General features: G+C 38.7%; 2 protein-coding genes and 1 long non-coding RNA gene across 6 annotated transcripts in view; 2 read left to right on the forward strand and 1 right to left on the reverse strand.

Moving 5' to 3' along the window:
- LOC143419899 (uncharacterized) lies at positions 1-2,496 on the forward strand. Its single transcript, XR_013099923.1, has 2 exons — positions 1-309; positions 2,099-2,496. It is a non-coding gene; the product is annotated as an uncharacterized LOC143419899 (long non-coding RNA).
- On the reverse strand, positions 1,590-22,817 carry ttll6 (tubulin tyrosine ligase-like family, member 6). Of its 3 annotated transcripts, none has more exons than XM_014410631.4 (16): positions 22,678-22,817; positions 18,945-19,122; positions 16,608-16,645; positions 15,654-15,772; positions 14,351-14,466; positions 13,797-13,953; positions 13,564-13,707; positions 13,177-13,262; positions 12,862-13,087; positions 11,768-11,946; positions 11,481-11,669; positions 4,722-4,881; positions 4,149-4,448; positions 3,997-4,053; positions 3,072-3,210; positions 1,590-2,433 (listed from the first exon to the last, which is right to left on the reverse strand). In XM_014410631.4, exons 2-16 carry the CDS (start codon positions 19,091-19,093, stop codon positions 2,195-2,197), a joined length of 2,298 nt encoding a protein of 765 aa, XP_014266117.1. In that variant the 5' UTR covers positions 19,094-19,122; positions 22,678-22,817; the 3' UTR covers positions 1,590-2,194. The 3 variants fall into 3 exon arrangements, with proteins under 3 accessions (XP_014266117.1, XP_012778656.1, XP_014266118.1); XM_012923202.5 differs by having other exon boundaries at positions 14,336-14,466; XM_014410632.4 differs by having other exon boundaries at positions 14,336-14,466; positions 16,608-16,648; positions 18,945-19,094; positions 22,678-22,815.
- Positions 22,780-25,541, forward strand: part of calcoco2 (calcium binding and coiled-coil domain 2) — an 18,270-nt gene continuing 15,508 nt past the window's right edge. The window contains exon 1 of one of the 2 annotated variants that reach the window (XM_004565855.5): positions 22,780-22,801. The gene's annotated coding sequence lies outside the window, so the exon portion shown is untranslated. Of the gene's footprint in view, positions 22,802-23,377; positions 23,503-25,541 lie in introns of those variants that run through there. The other variant, XM_004565854.6, reaches the window with a different exon arrangement.

The raw sequence follows: 25,541 nt of genomic DNA on the forward strand, positions 1-25,541 counted from the left end.
AAAACAGCAGCTGCAATATAACCTCATGGGAAATAAGTTCCCATTCCTGCTGTCCACATGACCCCTCAGCAACCAATCCCCGAGCCAGGCGAGTCGTAAACTTCCAAGGCAAAGTTGTAAATTTTCATAAACAGCGGCCGTTTTTGTGCTTTGGACGCGCTTTCCTCACCGCCATCTTTATTTTCTCCCAAAGAATGAAATGTTTAAATTTTGCGTCAATATGGTAGAAACGGGTCAAGATGTGGAGGTGTGAGGGTGGTCTGCGGGGAAGGATGCGCTCTCGGTTCTGATCCATCTGGTTGGAGAAAGGTTTGTAGCTTCTTATTGATCTCTAACCACGGCAGTGGTCTTATTCGCGTACCCAAAAATTCAAATCGAATAACAGGAAGTGAATCTGGCTCCAGTCCTTCCTCCTGCATTTTGTCAAATGTGTCACTTTCAGGAAAAAATAATCATGTAATCTCCAAACCGCAGACGCGGGTGATTGAGTCTTCTTATTTTTCTAAAATAAAAAGGCTCCAGGCGTGAAGATTATTTGCATTAAGACTATTATAATCTCTCCAAATGTGGAGAAATTCCTCCAGATCAAATTGGCCAAAGATGGGAATGAGCTTAACTGCCATCCTGAGGCGGATTTTAAGGTCAGAAAAACTTGAAACAGCCCAACTTCAGAATGAAACTTTCCCTCGTTTGGGCCTTAAAAACGTATTCATCTTTTTTTTCTTGTTGTTTCTAATGAGTCATTTCCGATTTGATTTGTTGTTGTTTTTTTTAAAGTATTCTTTCAGTCGGTATTCTGGTGTTTTACACTGACAGAGAGGATTTCCGACATTTATAGACGCAATAAAACCATAAATTCCTGAAATACAAAACATTCTCCCCATCGCTTTCATTTTTCTCCCTCAAAGAGACGCAAAGTCCAATATAATAGCGCCTTTTCATTAAAATTTAGGCTAAGATTTAAACACAAAATGTTAAAACATATGAATTAACGTTTTCATTTCATTAAAGTCTAAAATAAAAAACAAAAAAAACAAACAAAAAAACCCAACACTTCCACAGGTACCGTCTTATTTAGGCCATAGTTTAATCCTTTATTGACTCCTAAATTTACCCCCCAGATTTTAATTTTTTTAAAAAGATAAATATAATTATAATTAATTAAATTCGTCTGTAAACCCCCGAGTTTCACAGGAGCTTGCAGAAAACAGCTCAGGCGCTTTATAATGCAAGTGGACTCGATACTAAATATTTATCAGTAATGAAAACACTTCCTCACATTTTAAAATAATATCGAATAATTTCTCAACGCATTTGATCTTTTTCTTTTTTTTTAGTTTATTGGTACCTTGCTCTCAGCCAGCTACAAAGAAACCGGATCCAGAGAAGCTGTAAAACTTTATGGCCTCTTATCTGAAAGCCGTCGAGACGAAAGGAGGCAATCACCATCAAAAAGAAATTTAAAACTATTTAGAAAAAAATGTGTTAAAATGTAATCACAGAAAGAATATTTATTACTTTTAAAAAGTAGATTTTTTTAATCTTATTTTTTGCAGAAAGTGACAATAAAGACGATTAAACTAAATCACTTGAAAAAAAAGACATTTTATTGATCATCAGCGCAAATAAAGTTATTTTCAATACTTGACTGCACAAACATGAGAGCAGCTGGCTTTTATCCTTAATGTCCCCCAGTGTGAAGCTTTTCAAACTAAATTTAATATTAAATAATGAACCTTTAATAGTTTCAGTTTAGCTGAGCCAGTTTATGTTCATATAAATCAGTGAGTTTATTAGAATCACATTTTTTTCTTCCAGAGTAAAAGATTTCAATATCATGTTAACCCAGCATGCTTTTATTTTGGCACTCTGTTTGAAATAATTCATCCTCAGAGCAAAAATATTAAACATCTATCTCAGATTTATGCATCAGGTTAGATTTAATGGATAAATCTGAGTACAAAGAGTCAGTATTTAAAAAAAATACTGAGCTGGAGCTCATTCAGTGGCAGGCAGCTGGTTTGCAGGTATAAAAGCTATATACAAACATCCATGTTCATCAAAGGCATTGTGTATTTCTGAATTTTCTCTCTTCAAGGCTCTTTGTATTTCTCTGTGGAGCAGCTTCAGTGTGAGGTGAGAGCTGCAGGTCTGGACTCGGAGGGGCTTCGTGAGGTCGGCGGTCCCGCTGCCCTCACTGCCCTTTACCGTGCTGGGTCGCTCTGTGAGGGAAGCCAGGCCTCCGGAGCAGCGGGACGCACGTGGAGATGACGAGCAGGCTGCGCAGGGCGTCGGGGTCGTGGGACACGTCGTTGGTGCATCGAGGGCCTCCTTTGGAGATGCAGTTTATGGTCGGGATGCCGGGACGGGACCGGGCGTCGGTGTAGAAGCTGCTCAGAGAGTCGCTGACTGAAAACAGAAGAAAGAAGAAGTCTGAGACAAACACACACACACACACACACACACACACACACACACACACACACACACACACACTCTGAATAGTTAATATATAAGAAAAAAGAAAGAAATCTCTGTATAAATGCTATTACCATTTCCACAAGAGCCCATTGTGTTTTCTGATGTTTTAATTATGTGTGTGTGAAAATTATTGCAAATGAAATAATATCAACAGATTTTTTCCTAAACTAATAGCACAGCCTGATTATTTATTTATAAAAATGTTTTAAAAAAAAAACCAAAATGGGACACAGTAAATAAATGTTTTAATATTTTCATGGTAATTTTAATGGTAGATGGTCATTTTATGTAGATTTAAACACTTCTCCCGTGTATTTTAATTTTTTATGCATTTTTGGTGATTAAAAAAAAATGTATTTCTACATTTTCTTCAAGTGATGTTCATGTTTCGGAAAACAGAAAACAGCAGGAGGGGAAAAGACATTAAATTCAGTATTATTTATACATCTCCAGTGTTACAGTCGTACCAAAGCCTCCTTAGTAAACAGGAAGCAGGAGCTGGAGAGAAAAGCCTGCAGAAGCTGGCTGTTAGGCTGAAAATGAACCAGCGTTACCTCTCTGTGGCTGACCTGAGATCTCAGTATGGTTACCTGGCCAGGACGCCTGCTGGGGGCTGACGATCCGGCGTATTTCTCCCGCTCTGCCGTGGCTCTTGGACTCGCCGTTCGGGCAGCTGCGGTGCACAGTGGGCCGGAGGAAACGCTGCTGAGTCATGACGGACCCGAGCTGCTGCGAACACAGCGATAAAACGATGCCGTTTAGATTCTGTGCCATAATGATTATTCAGCACAGTGAATTATCAGTCAGGGTTATGAACTGTTAACCCACTTCATTCATTCTCCTCTGATGATTATTTTTGGCTGTTTATATATTCAAACCGCTGCTGAACCGCTGACGCTGATGTGTTTTGGATTTCATCACTTTCAGAGGTAAAAACCATCAAATTTACAAACAACCTGAGCTTTGCATGCTGAGGAAAATGTTTCTTCAACTCAAAATCCAGAGCAAAGCCTGAATAACACTATGTGTTACAAACAGACATGCAAAGAATAACGGATTAAATCAACTTGTTGCTCAAAACAACATTAATTATCATGGATTTTAATCAACTATTAATTATTATAAGAGTAAAAATAAAACGTTTTCACTGGTTCAGGCTGTTCATAAATGATAATTTGCTGGGGGTTTTAATCATATATAATAATAAACTAAAAGTGTTCTTTTTAATATTTTAATACACTGAAAAATAAATTAATCTTTAAAATAAAAACTGAAAATAAGCAGTGAAAATAAGTGCTGTTGCAGTCCTGGTGAGGAATGAGAAGCTACAAAACAATCATAGAAAATGTTCTTTTTCCTTTAATTCTCTATTAAGACTGAGGAAGAAAGGCTGACCACCTATTAAAGTTGAAAGTTAAAGAGACAGGGCAGCTGACATGATTAATTTCTTAAGATTATGAGCACTGATTTAAAATAAAGAAAGAAGAGCAGTGGATTCATTTGGCTGGAGAGTACCTGCACAGGTATGTCCTGCTCTTTAGTCCTTTGACAAAAATGTGTCAGTGAATCCAACTGAAATAAAAAAGGATGATGGCAACTGTCAGTTAATAATACTCACAATAAATGAGAAATGGTTTATTTTGCATGGACTGGTGGTCAGGCCTTACCTTCCTGTGTTGCCTTTGATGATTTCTCTGCTGCTGGGAGCAGAAGTCGTTTGCTCCCCCTCCCTCTCTGTGGCCCTGCAGCAGCTGCTGGATCTGGCTCACCACCCCGAGGTCCTGCAATAGTTTTTGCCTCTGGTACAGCACGCCGAGCTGCTCGTGGTCGCCTATTAATACCACTTTTTTCTCCTCCTCCCTCTCTTCCACCACCTTCTCCTCCTCCTCCTCCTTATCCAGATGCTCCTGCTCCTCTTCTTGGACCTCTGCAGACTCCGGAGCTGCTGACAGGCCAGACACAGGAGGCTGGAGGGGAAAGAACATTTAAATCAAATAGTTTTTATTGCTAAGATGTATATGCAGGTTTTTAAAATATATGAGAATATCATTGGTTTGCTGTACTGAAAATAAAATCTGTTTATTTAAAACTGAATAAAATGATCAAGAATATTATTTAGATAATCTAAAGAATACTCTGACAGAAAGACCAGCCAGAGTCAAAGCCATTCATCACGGACTGAAGCTGTGTCTCCCTCTTGTGGTTACATTTGGGTACTGCATCTTCAAACACAGCCTCACCAATGCTGGGTCGCAGTTAGAAATGGGGGTCGGGGCTGATGGGGCCCTTCGTGGTTTGACTCCTTCCCCTGCAGTCTCCCCCTGCGAGTCTCTCCTCCGGCCTCTCCTTTGGTAGTGCTCATTCTGCTCCTGCTTCAGACGCAGCTCCTGCAGCTGTTGCCTAAAAGAATAAAAGCACACATTTCAGAACCACTTTGAGAATAATTTAAAGTATTTAAACAAATTAAATCACTTTTTTAGCTTTATTATGGTACTCTTGTTTTAGATGTTTGTTTTTTTTAAAAACCCACAGAGGACAAATATTGAGTGTAGAAAAAGAAACTCGGATCCTTCTGCAAGTCCATTAATCTTAATTTGAATAAATAAATAAAAACTTAAACTCCAGTGATCACTTCTGTAAAATAACCAGTTAAATCTGATAAATCTCATCCACATTTACTTATAATTGTATTATTATTAGTTTGTTTTCTTTTTCTTTTTTTAATGCAGAGAACAACTTATTTTGGTTTCCCGTCTTGTATTTTATTTTGAAACAGATTTTTGCCTGTTCACATTTTCCTGCTGTCTCCATGATGCACTCTGTTGTCTCTACATTTTAGTTTCCTCATCTTCCATTTTTATTTTGTTAAAAAATAAATAAATAAAAAGACAGAATGTTTGTTTTCAACTTTTAAATTAGTTTTTAGGTGGAATCAGCCATTAATGTTTTGCTTTATTTATATTTATATATATTGTGCATTTGGTTCCTTTTTATCATGAAATGCAGGAAACAGGAACTTAATTAACACAATCACAAGGGAGGAATAAAAATACAAAGCACAGATGACAAATGATGACTACCAAAATAAAACACCAAATAACAAAAGAACCAAACCACACACAGAGGTGAAAAACTCACATGGAGACACGGCTGGAATAGTAACCCAAAATCAGAATCAGAATCAGAATACTTTATTCATCCCGAGGGAAATTAGGGGTTACAGCAGGCAGCACGCTAATGGCGCATGCGCACTCACAAAGGAACCTTCTGACCAACTTTACACAAACATCACATTGGGCAGACATGTCAGAAGGTAGGCTGATAGGAAAAAAACAACGAAAATACACTACATGAGGTAAGAGGAGGAGAAAAAAAAAACTCCACTCAGACTGAGCTCCTAGTGGGAGAACAGTTTGATAAAAGAAAAAACACCTCAGCACAAAAGCACATGACTATCAATACACCATAGAAACACGAGACAAGCAACAGGGGCGGGTAAAGGGTAAGAGAGAGCCGGCGTAGACAGCGCATCCGGTCCTGCAGCATCTGTGCTGGTCCAGTTGACTGCTATCATCCCCGGTAGGGCACAAGCATCGAAGGCGTTGGAAAGGGAGGGGGATGAGTGAGTGCTTATCAGTGTAAGTGTGTGTGTGTGCGTGTCCATAGTTTAGCTGAGACAGTGTCCTTCGGCCTATCAGGCTAAGTAAACAGTCCTCCAGCCAATCCAGGTGTCCTTCATGGGGCGGGAAGAATAGTCATCACACAGTCGTTATCAGGGAGTTGTTTTGGTGGGCTCCAGCCTTGGGCCTGCAGCTGGGGCCGTGGTGTCCAAATGTTGAATATTGTTGATTTCTCCTTTGTGAGCAGCTCGAATTCTAGCACTCCGAGGCTGGTCTCTCGATCTCCCGTTGAAGAGCTGCGAGCCTCCCCATGATGGTATTAAACTTCTGTTCCGTGGTGTTGTCAGTCTTTTGATTCTGAGACCTCACAACTGCAGTGATCCGTTCCGCGATGTTTTCCAACTGTCGCTCAAGGGTCTCATTTTGAGCAGGCCTCTCTCTGATGTTTCCCCTCATACGCTCAATGGTGTTGTTTTGAGCCTTCACAGCAGCTGTAAGCGTCTCCAAGGTGTTGACCATATTACGTTCGTTGTGAGAGGTCGCACCTCGTCCCGTCGCTTCGAATCCAGCGGGCAGCCTTGTGGGGGTTTGAACAGCCGGTTCCGCTTTCTTATTTCTCTGATAAACCAGGGCTAAGCCAACGCCGATCAGCATGAACCCTGTTATCATGGTTCCGAATAGGTAGATATCTTCAGCGTCCTCGATCGACAGTCCCGCCAGGCACACGGTCCTCCAGTTCTCCACCCGTCCATCGTGTAACCGGCAGGGAAAGTCCCTCCAGGGCACTCAGGCTCTCCCGAGCCCCGACTTCTCGTTAAGGGTGTCAATAGCACTCAGAGACCAGTTGATCAAATCCATAATTCTCTTTTAGGTTTAGAGAACGACAGTGAGAGACTGTTCCAGGGAAAGTAAATTCACACAAGACAAGACAAGGACATAGAGACGAAGCAGGGAAGATAAGGGTGAGGAGGAGAGGAGAAAGTGCGACCGCCTTCGCTGAGAGCTCAAGAAATACAAAGAAAGCTGAAGGTGTATCTATTGTAGAGAGATAAATATGGGACTGAGCGTATTAACAAAAACAGAAACCAGAAAACTGCACTAAAAAGACCATGGCATTGCTGTACAAAAACAACTAAACTGTCATGAAGACAAGTGAAGACTGTTTTAGGAAATATCTGAGAAGTCTGCATGAAAGTGAGCACACAGCAGAGCAGATTTAAGCGTGTAGGTGGAAACAGGTGGTCTTCGATGTGACGATCACAGCAGAGAGCAGGATCGAACACGACGACAAACACTTGCCCTTTGAGAAATCATAGTTGTCCAGAATCTCTACTATTTGATCAAACTGCTATCTAAACTGTTGGCTAATCATAGTTAGTAGCAGGAAACGATGTGACACCCAGTTTTTCATGGCAGACACAGGGGCCTTTTAATTTAATAACGTGAGAATTACAGGCACATGCAGCGGAGTGTCATCAGTGTCTTAAAGGGAAATTTATTCCATGACTGCACATAATTTGGTGGCAGGATTACGCACTATTAAATTCTGTTTTATTAGGACAGGTTTAAATCCTTCAATTTGTTCAATTATTCCATAATGTTTGCACATATTAAATCACCCCGAGGCATGTCTGCATGTACAGCTGAGTGTGATCACACTACCGGCAAAGAAGCGACTGGCTACGTATCATTTCCAGGAGCGACAAATCAAAACTGAGATGGCCTCAACTTTTTTCTGCATCAGCCTTTCATGGATTATCTGTACGGGAGGTAAGAGACAGACCCAAACGCTCCTAAGACAGAGATGTGACCTAAGGAAGGAAGTGCTGAGGACAAAAATACAGAATACACACTAATGTAGAGCAGCGGCGAGGGATTCACAACGGAGTCGCCAGGGGGAACACATGGGATAAGGAGGACATGGCAAAGAACTGAGTAAAACTGAGGACTTACAGACAAACACAGATGAGGTAAAGAGAGAGGAAACATCTGGGGTAAAAAAGACACAGGTGAACAGAATCTAATAATGCAACAAAGGGAAACAAAACTTCACACAATGCACGTAAGACAAGGGACTAGAAAAATAAAAGAGGAAACCTAAAACTGAGACAAACACACAAAAAGATAAACACAAAGACACAACTGACTTCACAAAGCAGACACAAAAGGAGAAAAAAAAAACACAGAGAAGAGACTTGGGGAACAAGAAGGGAACTTATACAACTAAACTAATTTATAAGTAAACAAAAAAAACAAGTAATACAATAGGGAACCAAAATTAATAGAAACTAGGACCCAATTGCATTAATGGTCTCAGAAAAAACTTTGAGCACTTTGTCATTACTTTCTCTAGCTGTCTTTCAATTTTGGTGCCATGACAACCTGTATGTAATAGATTGACTGATTTGTGTCTATATACAGAACACGAATATTTTCCACTTTTAAAAAGGCAAAATTAATCCACATTTGGAAGAACATATTTGCATTATTGATTCATATATCATTATTATTATTATTATTATTATTATTATTATTATTATTATCATCATCATCATCATCATCATCAATAAAAATGATTGGATTTAGAACAAGGTCATGATTTGAGGATCACAACCACCTGAACTGGCTTCCACAGATCCTGGAATCTGGAATATTTTAAGACCTATGTGAAACATCTACTAAGAAAACTGAAAACAATAATCGCATTTTTCTTTTACTAGTCTTCGTACTGTACTGTATTTTTGTACTGTAGTACAGTTTAGTCTGTGCTTAATTATTAGTGATACTACTTATGTGCATGTTTTTTCATCCACCTATCACAGTCTGCTGTTTTTATTTTATTTTTTTTAAATCACTGATGTCTTGTTCTTTAGTTCTACTTGCATTTAAATACACGACTTTCTAACAATAGCTGTATCTCATTACTCACACTGAACTCTGAAAACTTGGGTTTAAATACTTTGATGCAAGCTACAAAAATATATGAAGCTACATTCTTAAACGGTTATGTTTATGTAAATGCAGTCACATTTTTCTTAAAAAGGTCACCAGAGAACCACTTAGGGGCACATTTTAGTCTCATGTTATAAGATTTTCATTTTATTATTTAAAAATTCTTTAAATGAACTGCAATCATAGTACCGTATTTTTCGGACCATAAGGCGCACGGGATCTGTGCACTGTCGACAAACGGGTCCGTTTTCATACATAAGGCAAGCCGGATTATAAAGCGCATTAAACAAAACAAAACAGTCAGATAAGTCAAACATTACTCAACTAATTCCTCTTGCTTCTTCCACTTCCATACCATTGATTCATTAATGTTGAATTCTCTGGTAGCTGCTCTATAAACACTGGAACAACAGTATATGTTGTTCCAGTGTTTTTCTAATTTTTGCTATGTAATTTTGCACTGTCCACTTTCTGCTGTAACAAAACAAATTTTCCCATGTGTGGGACTAATAAAGGTTATCTTATTTTACATTAATGACTAACCTCATATTGTGGCTGGATTATCTCAGTTGTTCTCCCCTACTGAAATTTGGTATACAGCAATTTTCCAAGTGATTGCATTTGTCAAAACAAACAAACACCGGGAACTTATAGCAAGTGGAAAAAAGTTAGCATTCATTCTCCAGGTTCACTGTGTTATGCTTTGATATGCTAACATAGCTGTGTCGCTAGCGATCACTAGCACAGCATTATATACCAGCTAGTCCAACTTCAGTAACCCTACAAACGTCACTGCTGTTTAGTTTTCTGTTTTCATTCATGTTGGAAGTGATAGCAGAGCTGTACGTTTTATTTTTGCCCAGAAATCTCTCAGTCAGAACATGCTTGGTAACATGTTTAGGTAACTAGCGAGCTAACTTTCTGCTACCTTCCTGCTAACTTCTAACTCCGTTAAATTTAATAAATTCTGTTTTCATGGATGCCTGGATGTTAAACCTAATTGTTACACCTGGTAAAGCAGCGACACTGATCATTTTTATTAAAGATAAAATAATTTACACAGTGTTCGTTTGGGGCCTGACGCGACTGAGTTTTGGACCCAGATTACTATGAGTCGCAAGGCTCCTGACTACAGTACCCATAACGCTCAGACAATCCATCAGGCTTCATAGCTTAGCAAAGTCCTAAAACATTTTTTGACAGATTTTTGAGCGCCGTGTACCACATAAAATCGTTTCGAGGTCAGTAAACACAGCCAGAATTCATAGAGAAGGCCACCAGATTATAAGGTGCACTGCCGATTTTTGAGAAAATTCAAGGATTTTAAGTGTGCCTTAGTGCGGAAAATAGATAAATGAATTGCTATGCATTTTTTAGGCAACATTCCAAATAAAATATTTAAAATGTCGTCTATTCCTTTTCCTTCATTGGAAAATAAAAAATAAAAAAAAATAAATAAAAATCACAATTTATCTTTAATTTAGATTTTAGTAAGTAAGCACACTGCATATTTGAATATTTGTCCAGTGTTTTATTACCAATCAGCAAACACATTTGCAAAAATATTTAATATTTGTATTTAATGTAAGTGTTTTTATTTATCAGTCAAGCAATTTGTAAGATTACATCTTGAAATGTAAATTAAAATTCACAGAGCTCATAAAAATCTACCAGCAAAGAATTCAAAATCACAAAATATTAAACTTATTATGATTTGGATCTTCACATTACAAAAACTTGATCCAGATTCTTTTTGCATTTTTTAATGTAAATTATTAATAAAAATTTATCAGTTGTAAGGAGTAAATATCTTGTTATAATGATTGTAGCCTATATGCATCTATGCCTGTATATAACCTAATACCTCGTTACTGAGCGAGCCAGTCTGAACAAAAACTTTGCACGGACATCGTCACACATACAGTGATTAAAAAGATTTATGATAAATTCCAATTATTTATATTTTCCTATTTATTATGTTCATTTTATCATCCATCTTGCTAATCAGCTAAGTTTTTCTACCACTTGTCACAAGATGAGAAATTATTACCTCGCACAGGTTAAGCTAGAAATTTAAGTTTTTTGCGATCTTTGTGGTCTTTTTGTGATAAATATTATTTTATAAAGTCTTCTCACTGTACTATCCCTTTAAATAACAGCAGAGATGTTAATTTAGTTCTCCTGCATAAATGTTAGAAGTGCTGTATGAATAAAAATTATTATTATTACCCAAGTGTCTGTATTTATATGGAAACTAGGCAGAATAATTCAGTTCTCCCTGCACTGGAGTGTTCCCTCTGCTTTCTTTTTTATTTTACTTATTTCTTTGTGTCTGTGTGGATGACTTCAGAAACGGTCTGTGCGTAACTCGCAGCACCTGCTCTTTGCTGAACTGTACTGAGTGTACTGACAGCACGCTGGAGGTACCTGGCACACTCCTCTCTGGCCTTTGATGCCGCCGTCTCGTGGAAGAGCGAGCTGCTGTGTTTAAAGTACTTGTCGTATTTCTCCCCTCCCTCTCTGGGATAAATCCTCTTGAAGCCTCCCAGGTGTTTGGCCTCGTACCTCTCCATCTGCTTCACCGTGGCTGCCTGGCACTGACGCAGCTCCTCTGACCTGCCGATAAAATACACACACGGAAACACTAACCTTCACTACAGATGTGTGGTGTGTGTGACCTTGGGAAAACTTCACACCATATCTGTTCACCGTACCTGGCCTCTCTGGAGCGGTGCTGCTGCAGCCTTTCCTTCACCTTGCGTCTCTCCTCTTTAGTAATCTTACGACGATCGCAAGCGCTCAGGTTGATGAGAACCAGAGTGTCGTACAGCAAAGCATCCTTCACCTCGCGGTCCAGCTGGGAGTCAGTGGTAAAACTTGGGGAGTGATTCACCTGGACATAAATATATTCAGACACACACACACACACACACACACACACAGGTCTGAACAAATTTGGCTGAATTCAAGCTAACTTAATCCATTCACCAATTCATGTTTACCCAACTTTTTTGTAATTCAAGATCTATAAGATTTATAAAGGGCACAATGCAAATGTCGACCTCACACCCAGTTGTTGTTTCAAAAATACAAACATACCCTAACTTTTATTTTTTCTTTAATTACAGAATTTGACTGTTATTATTTGTTTGGGATCAGATGTGTTTGTGTCATTTATACGTGTCCCGGCATTCATCTGGCTCTTATCTTGGTAAAGAACTACCTTCAGAAGACCAAAGGGAATGTTATTGACTGGCCTGGAAAAAAGCCTTGAATCACATTGAAAATCTGTGAAGTGAACTTAAGACCAAGGTCTGTCCCCAGAAGACAAACAAATCTCAAGAAGCTTGGGAGAGAGACCATTGAAGAATGGGCTGGGATTAAAGCTGGGATTAATAGCCTTTATTTAAAAATAAATAAAGGCTATTTTGTCAAAAGACAGACTTTTAAAGAAAATAATATGAGTAGTAAAAAACCCAAAAGCATCCCAATAGACTACTTGAGAGACTGTATTGATTTGTGGATTAAAACATGTCCATGAATCAGGCTACCAAAGACCCAAAGACAACAAATTAATGGTATATTTGGTACAACACATGCAGAATATTTCCATTAGGCTTATATTTTAGTTAATGGAATAAAGCTTCAGTAAAGACCTGGAGATAGCTGACAGAGAAAATAGACCATAATGTTTTTCTAACCTTTCAGTCAAGAATCATACGGCTTTCCAGAACATGAGAAAGTGAGGCTGAATGAGTAACAATCACATATATGCTTGTTTTACAGTATTGTGTAACTGGTCTGTCACCTCCAACACCCAGGGTTTGAGCCGGTGATCCAACAGTACATCGAAGCCTAGGATCTCAAAGCATGCGCTGCCGGTGGTGTGGTTGGGGAAACACGTTTGGTAGTTATGCTTGAGTATGGGATGGGCCGAGATCAGAGTCTTTATGATCACGTCCTCGATGTCGCTCCACATCTTCTCTGTGCTGTAGTTCATGGACTCCAGGAGCTTGTTCAGGGCGGACAGCTTTCTGAACGGAACAACAATGAACACGGATTCTTTAAAGAGCGTTGGCGATGTACCGCATCATGCACCATCTTCAGTGAGAGCAGTATTCACCGTTTGCTCCCAGAATCCTCATCACGGACAAAATTCTCGCTGTGCTTGTTGATGGAATAGTTGGTGAGATGCATACACACGTCATCCTAATGTTAGAGAGACTAGTTACTATTTATTTAAGTAATTAAACTCACAGGAACACGTATACAACAATCAATAAAATCAAAATCAAATAAAATAAGATACAAAATATAAAAAAAACAAAAACAAACAGATAAACTGACCATTTTAACTATTCTGCCAAATTCCTATCACTAACTTGGGGCTTTTATTCTGAAAATTCTCCATAGATTTACTTCCAGAGATATATGCAGAGTTAACTGGACCTAAATAAGTGTGTCTCTATAAGTCAGCCCAGGCACCGGTCAGTCTTACAACAGTTCTTACCACATTGCTGAGCATTGGTTCGCTGTACTTTGTGGTGCAGAAGCGAGCCAGGCCCTCCTTGAACATGAAAATGCTGAATGGGTCACATGACGTCACGAGCACGTAGACACGCAGGTCAAACTTGTACCCATCAATGATGAAAGGCTGAAGAGGTCATTTATAAAGAACAGAAAAAGCATCATACACTGTGCATTTTGTTGCAGGTGTTTTATGCGTTGCACCCGTTTGCTCACCCTGGAGATGTAAACCTGGCAGATCATATGTTCTCCAGGTTTGATGTCTTTACTGGATTTGGTGATGAAGATGCCTTTGCCTTGACAACCGGTGTCAGGCTTACAGATATACGTCTTGTGTTTTTTGGCCCTGGTGTAAGCATGGAAGTCGCTGTAACTGCAGTGAGATAGAGAGGATGAACACAGATGAGTGAACCTATTATCTTTTTAATTCCTAAATATTAACAACATTGTTTTAGGGGGGGGGGGGAAACCTCACAGATCTAACGTCACGCACTGGATGAGAAAGAATTATATTAATACTGAAGGTTACATAAGAGGTGTTTGAAAAGGTTTAGTGATCCTTTTTAAAATACGTGGAAGATTTAGAGCCAGAATAATAATTAAAAAAACAAAACTCCTGTTTCTGTTTTTGTTTGTTTTGTTGAATTTGTGCACTAGAGGGTTTTTTGTCTTTCTTATTTTTATTTTGTAGTTTTCAAAAATGTGGTAGATAGATTTTGGGAGGAAATAAAACAGAGTGGAAAGTGCAGACTGACTCTGCAGGAAGGCACCATGTTCTGGGGAAGATGTTGTAATCTTTGGGAAAGAGCTTCAGCATGCGGTTCATGTTTCTGGCCAGAGAATCCTTGCGGCAGATCTCGCTCATCCCCGGGAAATGGTTTATTTTCTGCAAAGACAGGTTTACACGGCATTACAGGACAGTCGCCTACAATATATATTAAACAATCAGTCACCAATTTAAAATCACAAGCACTGATCATGGAGTGTTCTGCTTGGAATTTCAGGTCCTGGCATTTATGTTGCTGTTGCTTTCAGACATATTGCTCAGAAATATCAAGAGGAACATGGCAAAGAGCCCACATCTGTGATCTAGACTTCAAATTCCCCCGATCCCAACTGAGCAACAGAAGAACACACCTAACAGTGTAGCAGATGCAGTAGATGTAGCTCCAGAGCCTGAATAGTGAACCCTGTGCAGAAGTGCCTTAAACCTGCATTATTTCTAACAGCCAGCAGGGAGTGATGACTCGCACTGCAAACAGCTCAAGATGAACAGAAGTCTATGAGAAGACAGTCCTTGGCCTCATCGCTCTTTTTGGGATGGGTTTAAACAAGTGAAAGGTTTCCCAAACGGAGACGCAAAACCCAACCAGGAAGAAAAAATAAATAAATAAAAGAAATCTAGAAAATCAAACATGCAGAGTGACCTACTGCGGTGACCCCCTGTAAATAGAGGAACAACCCAAAGTAGCTCGTAGATGTCCATGGCTTTTTGTAACATCTGGTTTAAAAACACCACGCTGTTGATGGTAAAAACACTCAGCTCAAGACTTCACTAAACACTGGGTGATATCACAGTAGTTAGTTACATCTTTTAAACAAGTCTGATACACAGAGCTCCCACCCCACAACCGCTACCAAAGTCCCAGTGCTAGACACCAGCGCACAACTCCAGTGGTGTAATATCCATGCTGCAACAGGCCAGAAGTGTTTTGACAACACAAGAGAAACCTAAATAATATTAATGTAGGCTAGCTAATGTATGATAGATAGATAGGATCTCGAACAAATCTACTTTAATAAATTACTCATGGTCAAAGAGAGTCAGGCTGACTGCATCGAATTACCCAGTATGATGGCAAATTGAAAGCATGGACTGAAAAAGGACATGTACATCATCATTTCATTGGTAAAGATATTTAGAAAAATGTCATAGTTTGAAGAAACTGATCAATTTTCCGCTTCACAAATACAATCACACATTTAATCAATAAATAATCAAATGAAGCATCAATAATCTTTTCTGATGATGGCAGTGATGGAGGTGTTAGGTTAGTTAGGTGCATTGATTACCTGGTAACGCTTCATGTCCTTAACACGGTCTAGAGACACTGAGCAGTCGGTCCAGAACAGCGTCCAATCTTCACCGTCCATCGCCTCTCTGAGGCCGTATCTACGAGCAGCTCGCCACACTGTGACAAATCAAGCATTTAGCATCTTAACAGCGCTCCATCTGTTTCCCACAGGCAACCAGAGGCCCCTCTCTGCTTGTACAGTGTTTTAAAGTGTATTGTAAAAAAAAAGAAGCTGTTTTTTTTTAAAATTAAATACATAGAGTGAGACAAACTTTATAAAAATTACCGTTATTATTTAGATGTTGTTGTTTTGTTTTTTTGTTTTTATTCCTGGCAGTTTTAAAAGTAGGACTGGATTATTGGTGGTATTTTACTGTGCAGTTATTAGATGCTTTATCTGTTACTGAACCTTTTTGTTTTGTATTGTGTGAATTTGATGTGTTTTACAAAGTCTGTTAAGTAATCATGTGAATATTTCACATTTCACATTTGGGATTTTATACATTTATTTTATATCGAGCCTTGTGTGACCCCTCAGTTAATCAACTTCCTGAAACCTTTTAGCCATGATTGTTCTGATTGGCTGCCCCTCGTAAATAGCAGATTTGAAGTTTCCCTGCTCACGCTGAGAGGAGGAATATAAAATATGAAACTGAGTGTTTAGAGCTGTCTGAAACATTAAACACTAAACACTCAATGATGAAATCAGGGTGAGCTTTTAGTGCATTGTGACTTCATTATTTGAAACTTGCCCACGCTCAATATGATCATACATCTCTATAATACTGTATATATGATGAAAATAAGGATTTACAGCAGAGATCCAAATGGAAAAAGCACTGTCCACATGCTTTTATCTATTTGACATCTGTAGTATTTGTATTCAGCCTTGTCTAGCTAGAAACAACTTAAAATTGGACATATATGATTTAGTGATCTCTAGCAGACGTACCACTTTCATATTTGCAGTTGGTGAGGTTGATCCACAGTCATCTGAAAGACAAGAGAGACAGAAAGAGGGACAGACATCTGCTGTGCTGCACAGTGCCTCGTTTTGCTCTCCTGAACGATGAGGATAAGTGAGAAAAGAGACCTTAAGAGCCTCCAGGACGAGTTATAGAATCATAACTGACAGGGTGCTTGGCAGTTAATATACCTGCAAAGGGAGATAACAGCAAAAGTACAACCCCAGAAGTAGTTGATGCTGTGTAAAATGTAAATGAAAACAGAGTGCAATGATATGCAAATCTCATAAATACATATTTTATTCACAATAGAACACTGAAAACATATCAAACGTGTTATATCTATTCCAAACACTCTCAACAGAAATAAATGACAAACAGTTCAGTAAATGGGAGAAATTATTATTGTGCTACAGTTGGCAAGGGAAAAACCCAGAATAAGATTTCAAACTCTTATACTGGCAAAGAGCAAGGGAGAGCTTACATTACTGTGATTAAAAGATTATTATACTCTGGCACAATTAGGGGCTCTATTTTGCTGTTGCAACTCAAATTACAAAGTAAGATGGAAGGAAATCTAAGAGCACATTTCTGGGGATATTCTAATTCAAGCACAGCTGGGTGATTACAAAAAGGGATCCAGAATTAAATGGACATAGGTAGCATATGGATTAATCCCATTCATGGATGATACGGTGAACTGTGTTCACAGACAGTGTTTTCTGGAAGTGTCCCTGAGCCTGTGTAGTCTGTGTATTTCAATGACAAAACCATGCCTGTTTTTAAGGCCGTGCCACCTGAGGGCTCAAAGATCACACAGGCATCTAATGTTGATTTTGACCGTAACAATATCCTGATATCTGTATCACAATTTATAATCACGCTTTTTTGAGGTGAGCCTCTCTCTACAGCCCCATCATGTTAACAACTTGTTGCTAATTAAGCTAATTACTTGTAAAATGTTTCTTTTTGGCATCAAATACTTATATTGAGTTCACGTGACATCCTTCTAAATTACTCCACACTCAAAACTGTTAGCATCCTAGGTTTTTAGGTGATGTGTTTTATGTTTTTTGGTTTATTTTTGGATTTTTTCTTGTTCCATGGCATGTTGTCTTTATAGTTTAATGTTGCTTTCCTTGTACTTCCAAGTTTTGCTATTTATATTTCCGGTCCTTAGTTCTGTATCAGTGTTAGTTTCACTCTTGTGTCACCCTTGTTCTGTATCTGTGAGTAGTCAGTCTTTGGCTCTGTATTTGTTTGCCTTTGGTCTGTGTCCAGTTTCATGTCAAGGTCATAGTGTGTATCTGTTTATCTTCTTTGTTTAGTTTGTAATATTGGGTTATCTTCATCTGTGATCTCTCTCTGTGCTCTGTGGTTGTCTGTTCTCTCAGATTAGTCTTGTGTCCTCTTTCAGTCATGTCTCTGTGTTCTGTTACTCTGTTCCTGTGTCAAGTTTGTGCGTCTTGTCTGGGCCTCATGTCTTATTTTTGATAGTCCCTTTTCTCATGTGTCTCTCATCAGTTAGATTCTCTTCACCCGGGTTGCCCAGGTGTTTCCTCTCTGCCCTGATTCCTTCCTGTGCATATATTGTCCATATAATTAATTTCTGTGTAGTCTGAGTTTTGGTATTTTTGTATTAAAAGCTGTTTTGAGTGCAGTCCTGCCTCTGAGTCTGCACCCTGCAGCTACACATTAACACATGACAAAAATAAGGAAATTAACATTTAACTTCAGTTACCAAGTTGACATTTCTTAATTATTACTTTTCTCATCTTAAAAACTCATAGGTTCACGATCAACCCATGTAAGGTTGGAAGTGCAATTTGAATAATGGACACACTCTTTTGAAAGAATTTTGTCTGGTTGGAGGAGCCAAAGCAGCCAATTTTACAGAATAGTGAGTTACACCCACTTAACAAAACTTTGAAAAGAATTAACCCAACATTTCAAAGGTATCATTTTATGATCTGTATACATATTAGATTAATTTTTAATTTATAGTTTCTCTCTTTTGTTTTAATTATAGTCAATAAATTCAATAAATATTTTAATTCTGGAAAGATTACCAATTTAAGAATATATTTGAGCCTTTTGTTGCCCCTTACCAACTTTTTTGAGACATGTTGCTGCCATCAAATTCAGAAAGCGCTAATATTTTTATAAAAAAAATGGCACATTTTCTCAGTTCATGTTCTTTTGTGAATAAAATACAGGTTTATGATCTTTGCAAAACATTGCATTTTGCTTGCATTCACATTTTATACAGCGTTCAAACTTTTTCAGAATTGCCATCGTATGGACGAGCTCTTGCAGTAAAGTACCTCTTCTTGCTTTTCCTTCTCTGCTTGTTGACGGGTTGCGGAATGCATTTGTAAGATTCAGTTTGGCTTTCGCTCTCCTCTCCCTCACCCCGCTGCTCACATTTATGTGTGTCGGTGTTTCTTTCTGGGCTGTCCAGAGGTAGACCCATCCTGAATGAGAAACATGTGCTCAGCTGACCTGCAAGGCATGCCAAAAACTTCATGAAATTGTGACACAAACAGAAAAATGATCAATTTTCCAACACTCATATCTCTCATTCTGAATGGTATGTGCCATACAGCCACACAATGAAATTCAATCAAATAGAACAAACTACATGCTGTAAGTGCACGCATGGAATCATGTTTCTGTTTCCATCTCTCTCATCAGGTGAGTGCTCTGGCTGTCAGCGTGCTGTCACAGGCCGGCATTCAAGGGTTATTGTGGCAGTACAGATACAGGGAGTGGGTAATACTACAGCCACAGTGACGGGGAAATGATCCTAATACCAAGCAGAAGTGCTAAAGTGTGACACTTTTTTACTTTTACTGCTTTTTATAACGTAAATTAAAAATACACATAAGTGGTGTAAGGAAGCAATACATGGACACCAGTGAAAATATCTCAGTCTATTCATTCTTCAGATGTTGTCTTTTAGTAGTATCCCTTCCCCATTTTCCCTGTTGAAGTGACAGATTTATCTTTTTATATTATACAGTTTATCTCCTCAACAACATCCTGCCTTCGACTGGGAGTAGAAAGGCAGCACAAAGCACCATTCGCTGTCTCGATCACCCTGATCATCAAGTTTTTTGACAGGAAACTGTCGAGCCTAAAAGCACTTTTACTAAATGACCACACTGAAATGATCACCAATACACTCTTCCAGATAAACATCACACAAGTTATTTGTAATTTTATATAAGTAGCAGGTATCACTGCAAGTATAAGCAGAGAGACATGGCACTCAGAGAATCCTGAACTGAGATATATGGGGGAAATTTAATAAAAGCAAAGAGGCTGCATAGAAACATAACTTTTAGAGGAAAATTATTTACTACTACTACTACTAATTAAAAGCAATCAGCAAACATTTTGAATGTTTTTTCATTATATCTAAAATAACAATAAAAAAGATAATAATAATAATAATAATAATAATAATAATAATAATAATAATAATTTACTTTATTCCTGCAGTACATTTAAAGGGGTTTACAACTTGCTTTGAAGGAAGCGGAAAGCAGGATAGTTTAGACTTAACCAGACAGCCAAATGTCAATTCACATATATTAAAAAAAACAAACAAACTACAAAACATAAAGATTAAAAATATAAGACTAAAATCAGACAATCAGAGGTGATTTAAACTTACTGACTCTGAAAAGCTTATCTCTTCAAGGAAGAGTGTTCTGACGCATCCTGATAGCAAAAGGATTGTCGTTTTTATGACTTTAATCACAATTTTGAAACAGTCAGGAGGAGTACACACTGTTGATAACCTCTTATCTCTGACTTGTTTTTGTCAAGAAAGCCAATGAAAAGAAAGCCTTACTATGTTGAACTTGGTTCATAGTACACACCTCTGTTGTCTATAATTAGTCCTCAGTATACAATATACGATTCATTTAGCGTGGATAATTCTATCCTATTAGTGTGGCTTTGTGTGAAATACACAAAGACAATGTACAGGTCTTAACTCGGGTTATTTACGTGTTCTTCTGTAAACATCTTTCTGCATTCTGACCTAAACTGAGTCACTGTCACAGCAGCGTCTCAGCCGTTCGCCTCTGACTCTTGTCTGGTGTCTTACAGGGTCAAGGTGAGTTCAAGTGAACTCCTGGTAATGATCGTGACAGAATACTGCAGGTTGGTGGCATTAAAAAGGGACACCACAGGTACACACAGTGGGAGGTTACGGTGCCAGGTAACAGCACTCGGATCCAATGATCTGGATAATCCTGACCCTGAACTGTGAGCTTTACACTGGCTTGAAACACCCCACTGACCTCAGCCCAGATTCAGTTACAGCCCCGTGAAGGATTTCTCCAAGGCTCTCCTTCAGTGTTCAACAACAGCAGGTACATAAGTAGCACCTTTGTGCCCCCAATCCTCAGCAAACAATGGCATGCTCCAGTAAAGTGAGACTTTAACTGGTAATTATCACTACACAACATCAGACTAAATGTCAGACTAAACTTTGACATGCAACGCTAACACTTACTAAAACTATGCAGCACTAAGCACATTGTTTAGAGGGGATACACTGTATTGTCTAAAACTTGACACTGGTGTAATGCAATGCAAATGAGAAAAAGTATACATAGAAAAAAAAACATACATACAACTTCATATGGATTTTTTCTCATATACACATGCACCAGGCTGCAAAACCCTTTCTCAATTGTATCAAGTTGTTTAAATAAAGTAAATTCAATTCAGTTCAATTAATTAAAAATGCAAAATTAAGTCTATATCATTTGCACAAGCTAATAAATCCAAGTCTACAAACTGCTAACAGTTCAAAAAGATTCAAAGAGGAACTCTGTCACTTGACTGATTTCGGTGGTGAATGGTAACTCAAACTAACCCAGTTTAATTCAGCAGTATTGGGATAATTCACGTGTGCATCCATCCAGCCATCCATCCATTTTCAGACACTTTGACACTTATCCAGGTCATGAGGGCAGCAGACTGAACAAAGACCCAGACCTGCCTCTCCTTAGCCACCTCCTCCAGCTCTCCTGAGGGGATACCAAGTAATCCCCTGGCCAGCTGAGAGACATAATCTCTCCACTATGTCGTGTGTCGACCCAGACCTTGACTGACCAGTAAGTCGACAGCTTTGCTTTCACGTTCTGACTTTTCTCTATCACATAAGATCAGTACATTATCTGTATTACTGCAAATGTGTCATTCCATCTGTCAGCTTCCTGCTTTCATCTCCTCTCGCTTGTGAACGAAACCCTGAGATACTTAAACTCCTCTACTGGAAGCATAAACTCCTTCTAGCCCTGTAGTGGACACTCCATCCTGTTAGCACATGGAGGTGTTAATTCTCATCCCAGCCAATTCATAAACCACCCCAGCACAAGCTGCAGGTTGTTGCTCTATGAAACCAACAGAACATCGTTGTATAAAACCCCAAGACCCTCCAACCTTTGGCTGCACCTATTCTATCCTAAAATTATGAACAGAATTGTTGAAAAAGGGAAGCCCTGGTGAAGTCCAACATCTACAGTAATGAGTCTGATTTATTTAATCCAAACCAAGCTCTTACTGTGGTGGAACAGGGGTTGAATACCTCATGAAAACTACAACCCACAAAGAGGCATGTGGTCGAATGTCTTTTCCTACAAAACTCACATAGATGGGTTGGGCAAACTCTTATGTGCCCTCAGACAGCCCTGAGAGGAGATAGGGCTGGGACAAAACTGCAATCGTGAATCCAAGGATTGTCCAAGGGACATATGATTCTGTCCGTCACCCTGACATAGACCTGAAGCCTTGAGAGTGGCAATCTACCGCCCCAGTTTGCCTTTCCTGATTATGATTGGACATATCTTGACACAATCTGCTGAGTTTTTGTCATTTCTAAGGTGAAGTTTGTGGTTCTGTTGAATGACAACTAATATTTGGGCTTTTAGCACTCAAAACCTGTTGCATTTGACTGTTTTCAGTTCTATGCTAGTGTATCTGATAAACTGACAGCTCAATAGTGTCTCATCATCCTTTGATAAAGTTCTTACTTACCTGCACTGGTGAAGTCATCGATATTAGAGGGTGTTGCTCCCCCTTTGTCCACACCTCTTTGAATCACGGATCTCAGCTTCAAGAGCTTCTTAAGACACTGCCACACTCCTCAACAAGCAAACAGGTGAGCCACATCTCTGTACCTCTGGAGCCTTAAAAAAAAGCAGATTTGTATCATCAGCTCAGATTGACTTACTTAGTTTGACTCAAGCAGTGGATCTGGTGACCAATTAGAAACAGTGGGGACAAAAAATAAAAAACCCAATCCCTCCTGAAAAGATTGAGAGATCTTAGTGGGGAGCAAGTGGAGAGGTATAATCCCTGACATTTGTTCGGTGAAATAGGAGAAGTGCTTTTCAACGCCTCGACTTGTTAAATTTAAATCTGTGCTGAAAAGAGCTGCAGCAGTGTGTGGTGTAAGTGAACAGGCTGGACATCGATCTTCCTGGCCAAGCTGAAACGAAGCACCTTCAGCCGGAGCATGAAGACAGAAGAGAAGATGTAGGCCAAACATTTGGCAAAGAAGAATAAAAAGTAGAAACACGACACTGTACCTTGCTACTGAACATGTCTTAATTAGACATAACGGGCCTGGACAATAATGATGAGGTGACAGAGTAGCACAAAATCTGGTGAGGCTACAAGCTGGCACTGATCAGACGCCTTGATTAATCAGTCAATCAACATTAATTAATAATCAGCTGACATCTTACTCCCTTCCACACTCACTTATCTATGTCCTGCCTTTGTTATGATGCTTTAAAGATCTACTGCTAAGCTTCAAGCGACTGAACTGACGAGTCGTGACTGCACATGCTGTTCAAGGTATTTAACTGATATGTGTGTGAGCCTCATGGGAAATTATAGTTTAATGCAGGGGTGACGAGCTGCTTGTTTGTTTGTTTGCCACATGGAACCAATTTTAGTGGATCAATAAAACCAAAGAAATACATATACATAAATTATGGCCCATACATTTACAATACAAAAAGGATAAAGAGTTTTTCCATATTCAGTCAGCCTGCTGTTATCACAATGAAAAGCTTTAGGGCGATTCCTTATCAGAAACATATTACTTCAGTTTGTCAGTAAAAGGGCCTGCAAAACTAGCAATAACCCACACAATGTTCAGTAAAAACCAATGTCCATCCACTGGGCTGGATTTGACCTATGTATTAAATGAGAGTAAGAGTCTCTGGAACAATCTGAAAATCAAATCAAAAAAGCCAGTCACTTCTTTCTAAGTTCCATCTTTTATTCCCTAAACAATTTCTGTACATTTTTCATACAGCTGATTAGTCCTCAAACTGTTTCCCCACAATGCTTGCTGTAGTATGCTGCTCCTGTAAAGCACTTTTGTAATGTGGCTTTGATAAGGACTATATATATTTTGACCAAGTACACGCCAAACTCTTTATTGTAACTTTTAGTCAGTTCCTGTTCTCTTTGAAGCTATTTATGTTTATTTTGCACTTCCTTTTAGGCTGTCTAATCTTGTTGTGGTTTCTTTTTTAGTTATAATTAAATTTTAGTCGTTTGTGTTAATTTTGCATCTTCTTTAGCTTCTTTTTGCAGATACAGATATTTTTGTTTTGCTTCATTACATCAAATGTAACTATTTTGATTCCTTCAATTACCATTTAAATGCTGCACTGCCACTGGCAAATGTCACCTAGATTATACTTGTAGCAAAGAAGCGTGGATCGGGCACAGTAACGTTTAGAAAGTATTTTTTGAAGGTTAGCATGAAACAAAGGGCGCAAATTATTATTATTATTATTTTTTTCAAAAGTAAAAAGTATTCAAAAGAAAATGCATTGGTGGACATTTTCTTTAAGGTACAGTATTGTATGTTATCAAGTTTATTCTCTAATTTAAGCTACCCACGGTGTTGAGGTGCTAACTTGAAATGTGAAGATAAGCTCACGCAGAAAGGAGGCACAGACTTACAGAGCTTCTCTTTTCGGAGCCATCCTCAAGCCATTTTTAAGCAAAAACGTCTCTAAATTTAAATTTCAGTGATAGGTTGCGAGTGTTTCTCCCAGTGCAGTAAAAAACAAAAACAAAAGAAGTTTATCTGTGCTTTTAAAATCAAGCAAACGTCTAGCAAAGAAAACTGACCGCACAGCTTGACGCTAGACGTGTTGTTTCTATGGCAACAGAACGCCGACCTCTCCCCAGCTCGGTCAGCTTTAAAAAGCTTTAAAAAGGAAACAAAATGTGAATTTACCGATGGATGTGGTATCCTCTTGTTATCGGTGAGTAACACTAAACGAGCAGCCTTCCGTATTGTTAATGTTGCTGGCGTGTCGTGCTCTTGGTCTTGGCTGGGAGGACCGAGGAGCCCTATAACCTACAAATGTAAACATGAATGAAGTCGAGAAGAAGACGAAAACCCTGTTAAGACTTTTAGCCAATCACAAGTCGGGGTGTGAGAGTTCTCGTTTCTGATTGGTTGTTTGTTTCACCGATGAGGAAAACTGCATCAACAGGTGCACCACGTATCCCATGCGTGAAATACTGGGAATCTTTGTTTTGCTTTCTTTTGTTGTTGTTTTTATTGCAGAACTCAGAGAAAAGTTTTCAGTCACAATACATAATAGAAGATTTTCGGTATATTCCTAATCGTTTTAGGTATTCAAAGCGAATAAATTGTTTTTTAAAAAGAGATGTGCAAAAAAGGATTTTGAAGGAGATGTTATTTTGTAAAAGACAGACATTTCAGTGTGGCAAAAGCTAAAAAGAAAACCCACTGAATTCTTAAAAAAAAGTATGACAAGAGCTAGTAAAAAATGTTGGGAGTCTTGCAGGTTTTAAAGTCATAACTACAGAAAAAGAGCCTGGCTCCCTCTTGTGTTTCCATC

This window comes from Maylandia zebra, linkage group LG8 (assembly GCF_041146795.1).
Source record: "Maylandia zebra isolate NMK-2024a linkage group LG8, Mzebra_GT3a, whole genome shotgun sequence".
NCBI lineage: Eukaryota > Metazoa > Chordata > Actinopteri > Cichliformes > Cichlidae > Maylandia > Maylandia zebra.

Bases quoted from the DNA above. Each gene is read 5' to 3' on its own strand.
- ttll6 (XM_012923202.5), bottom strand. From the start codon at position 19,093: ATGGGTCTACCTCTGGACAGCCCAGAAAGAAACACCGACACACATAAA. The intron at 14,467-15,653 runs GTAATCAATGCA...CTGTCTTTGCAG, and splicing joins AGGACATGAAGCGTTACCAG to AAAATAAACCATTTCCCGGG. The intron at 3,211-3,996 runs GTACTCTCCAGC...CTGTGTTCGCAG, and splicing joins AGCAGGACATACCTGTGCAG to CAGCTCGGGTCCGTCATGAC.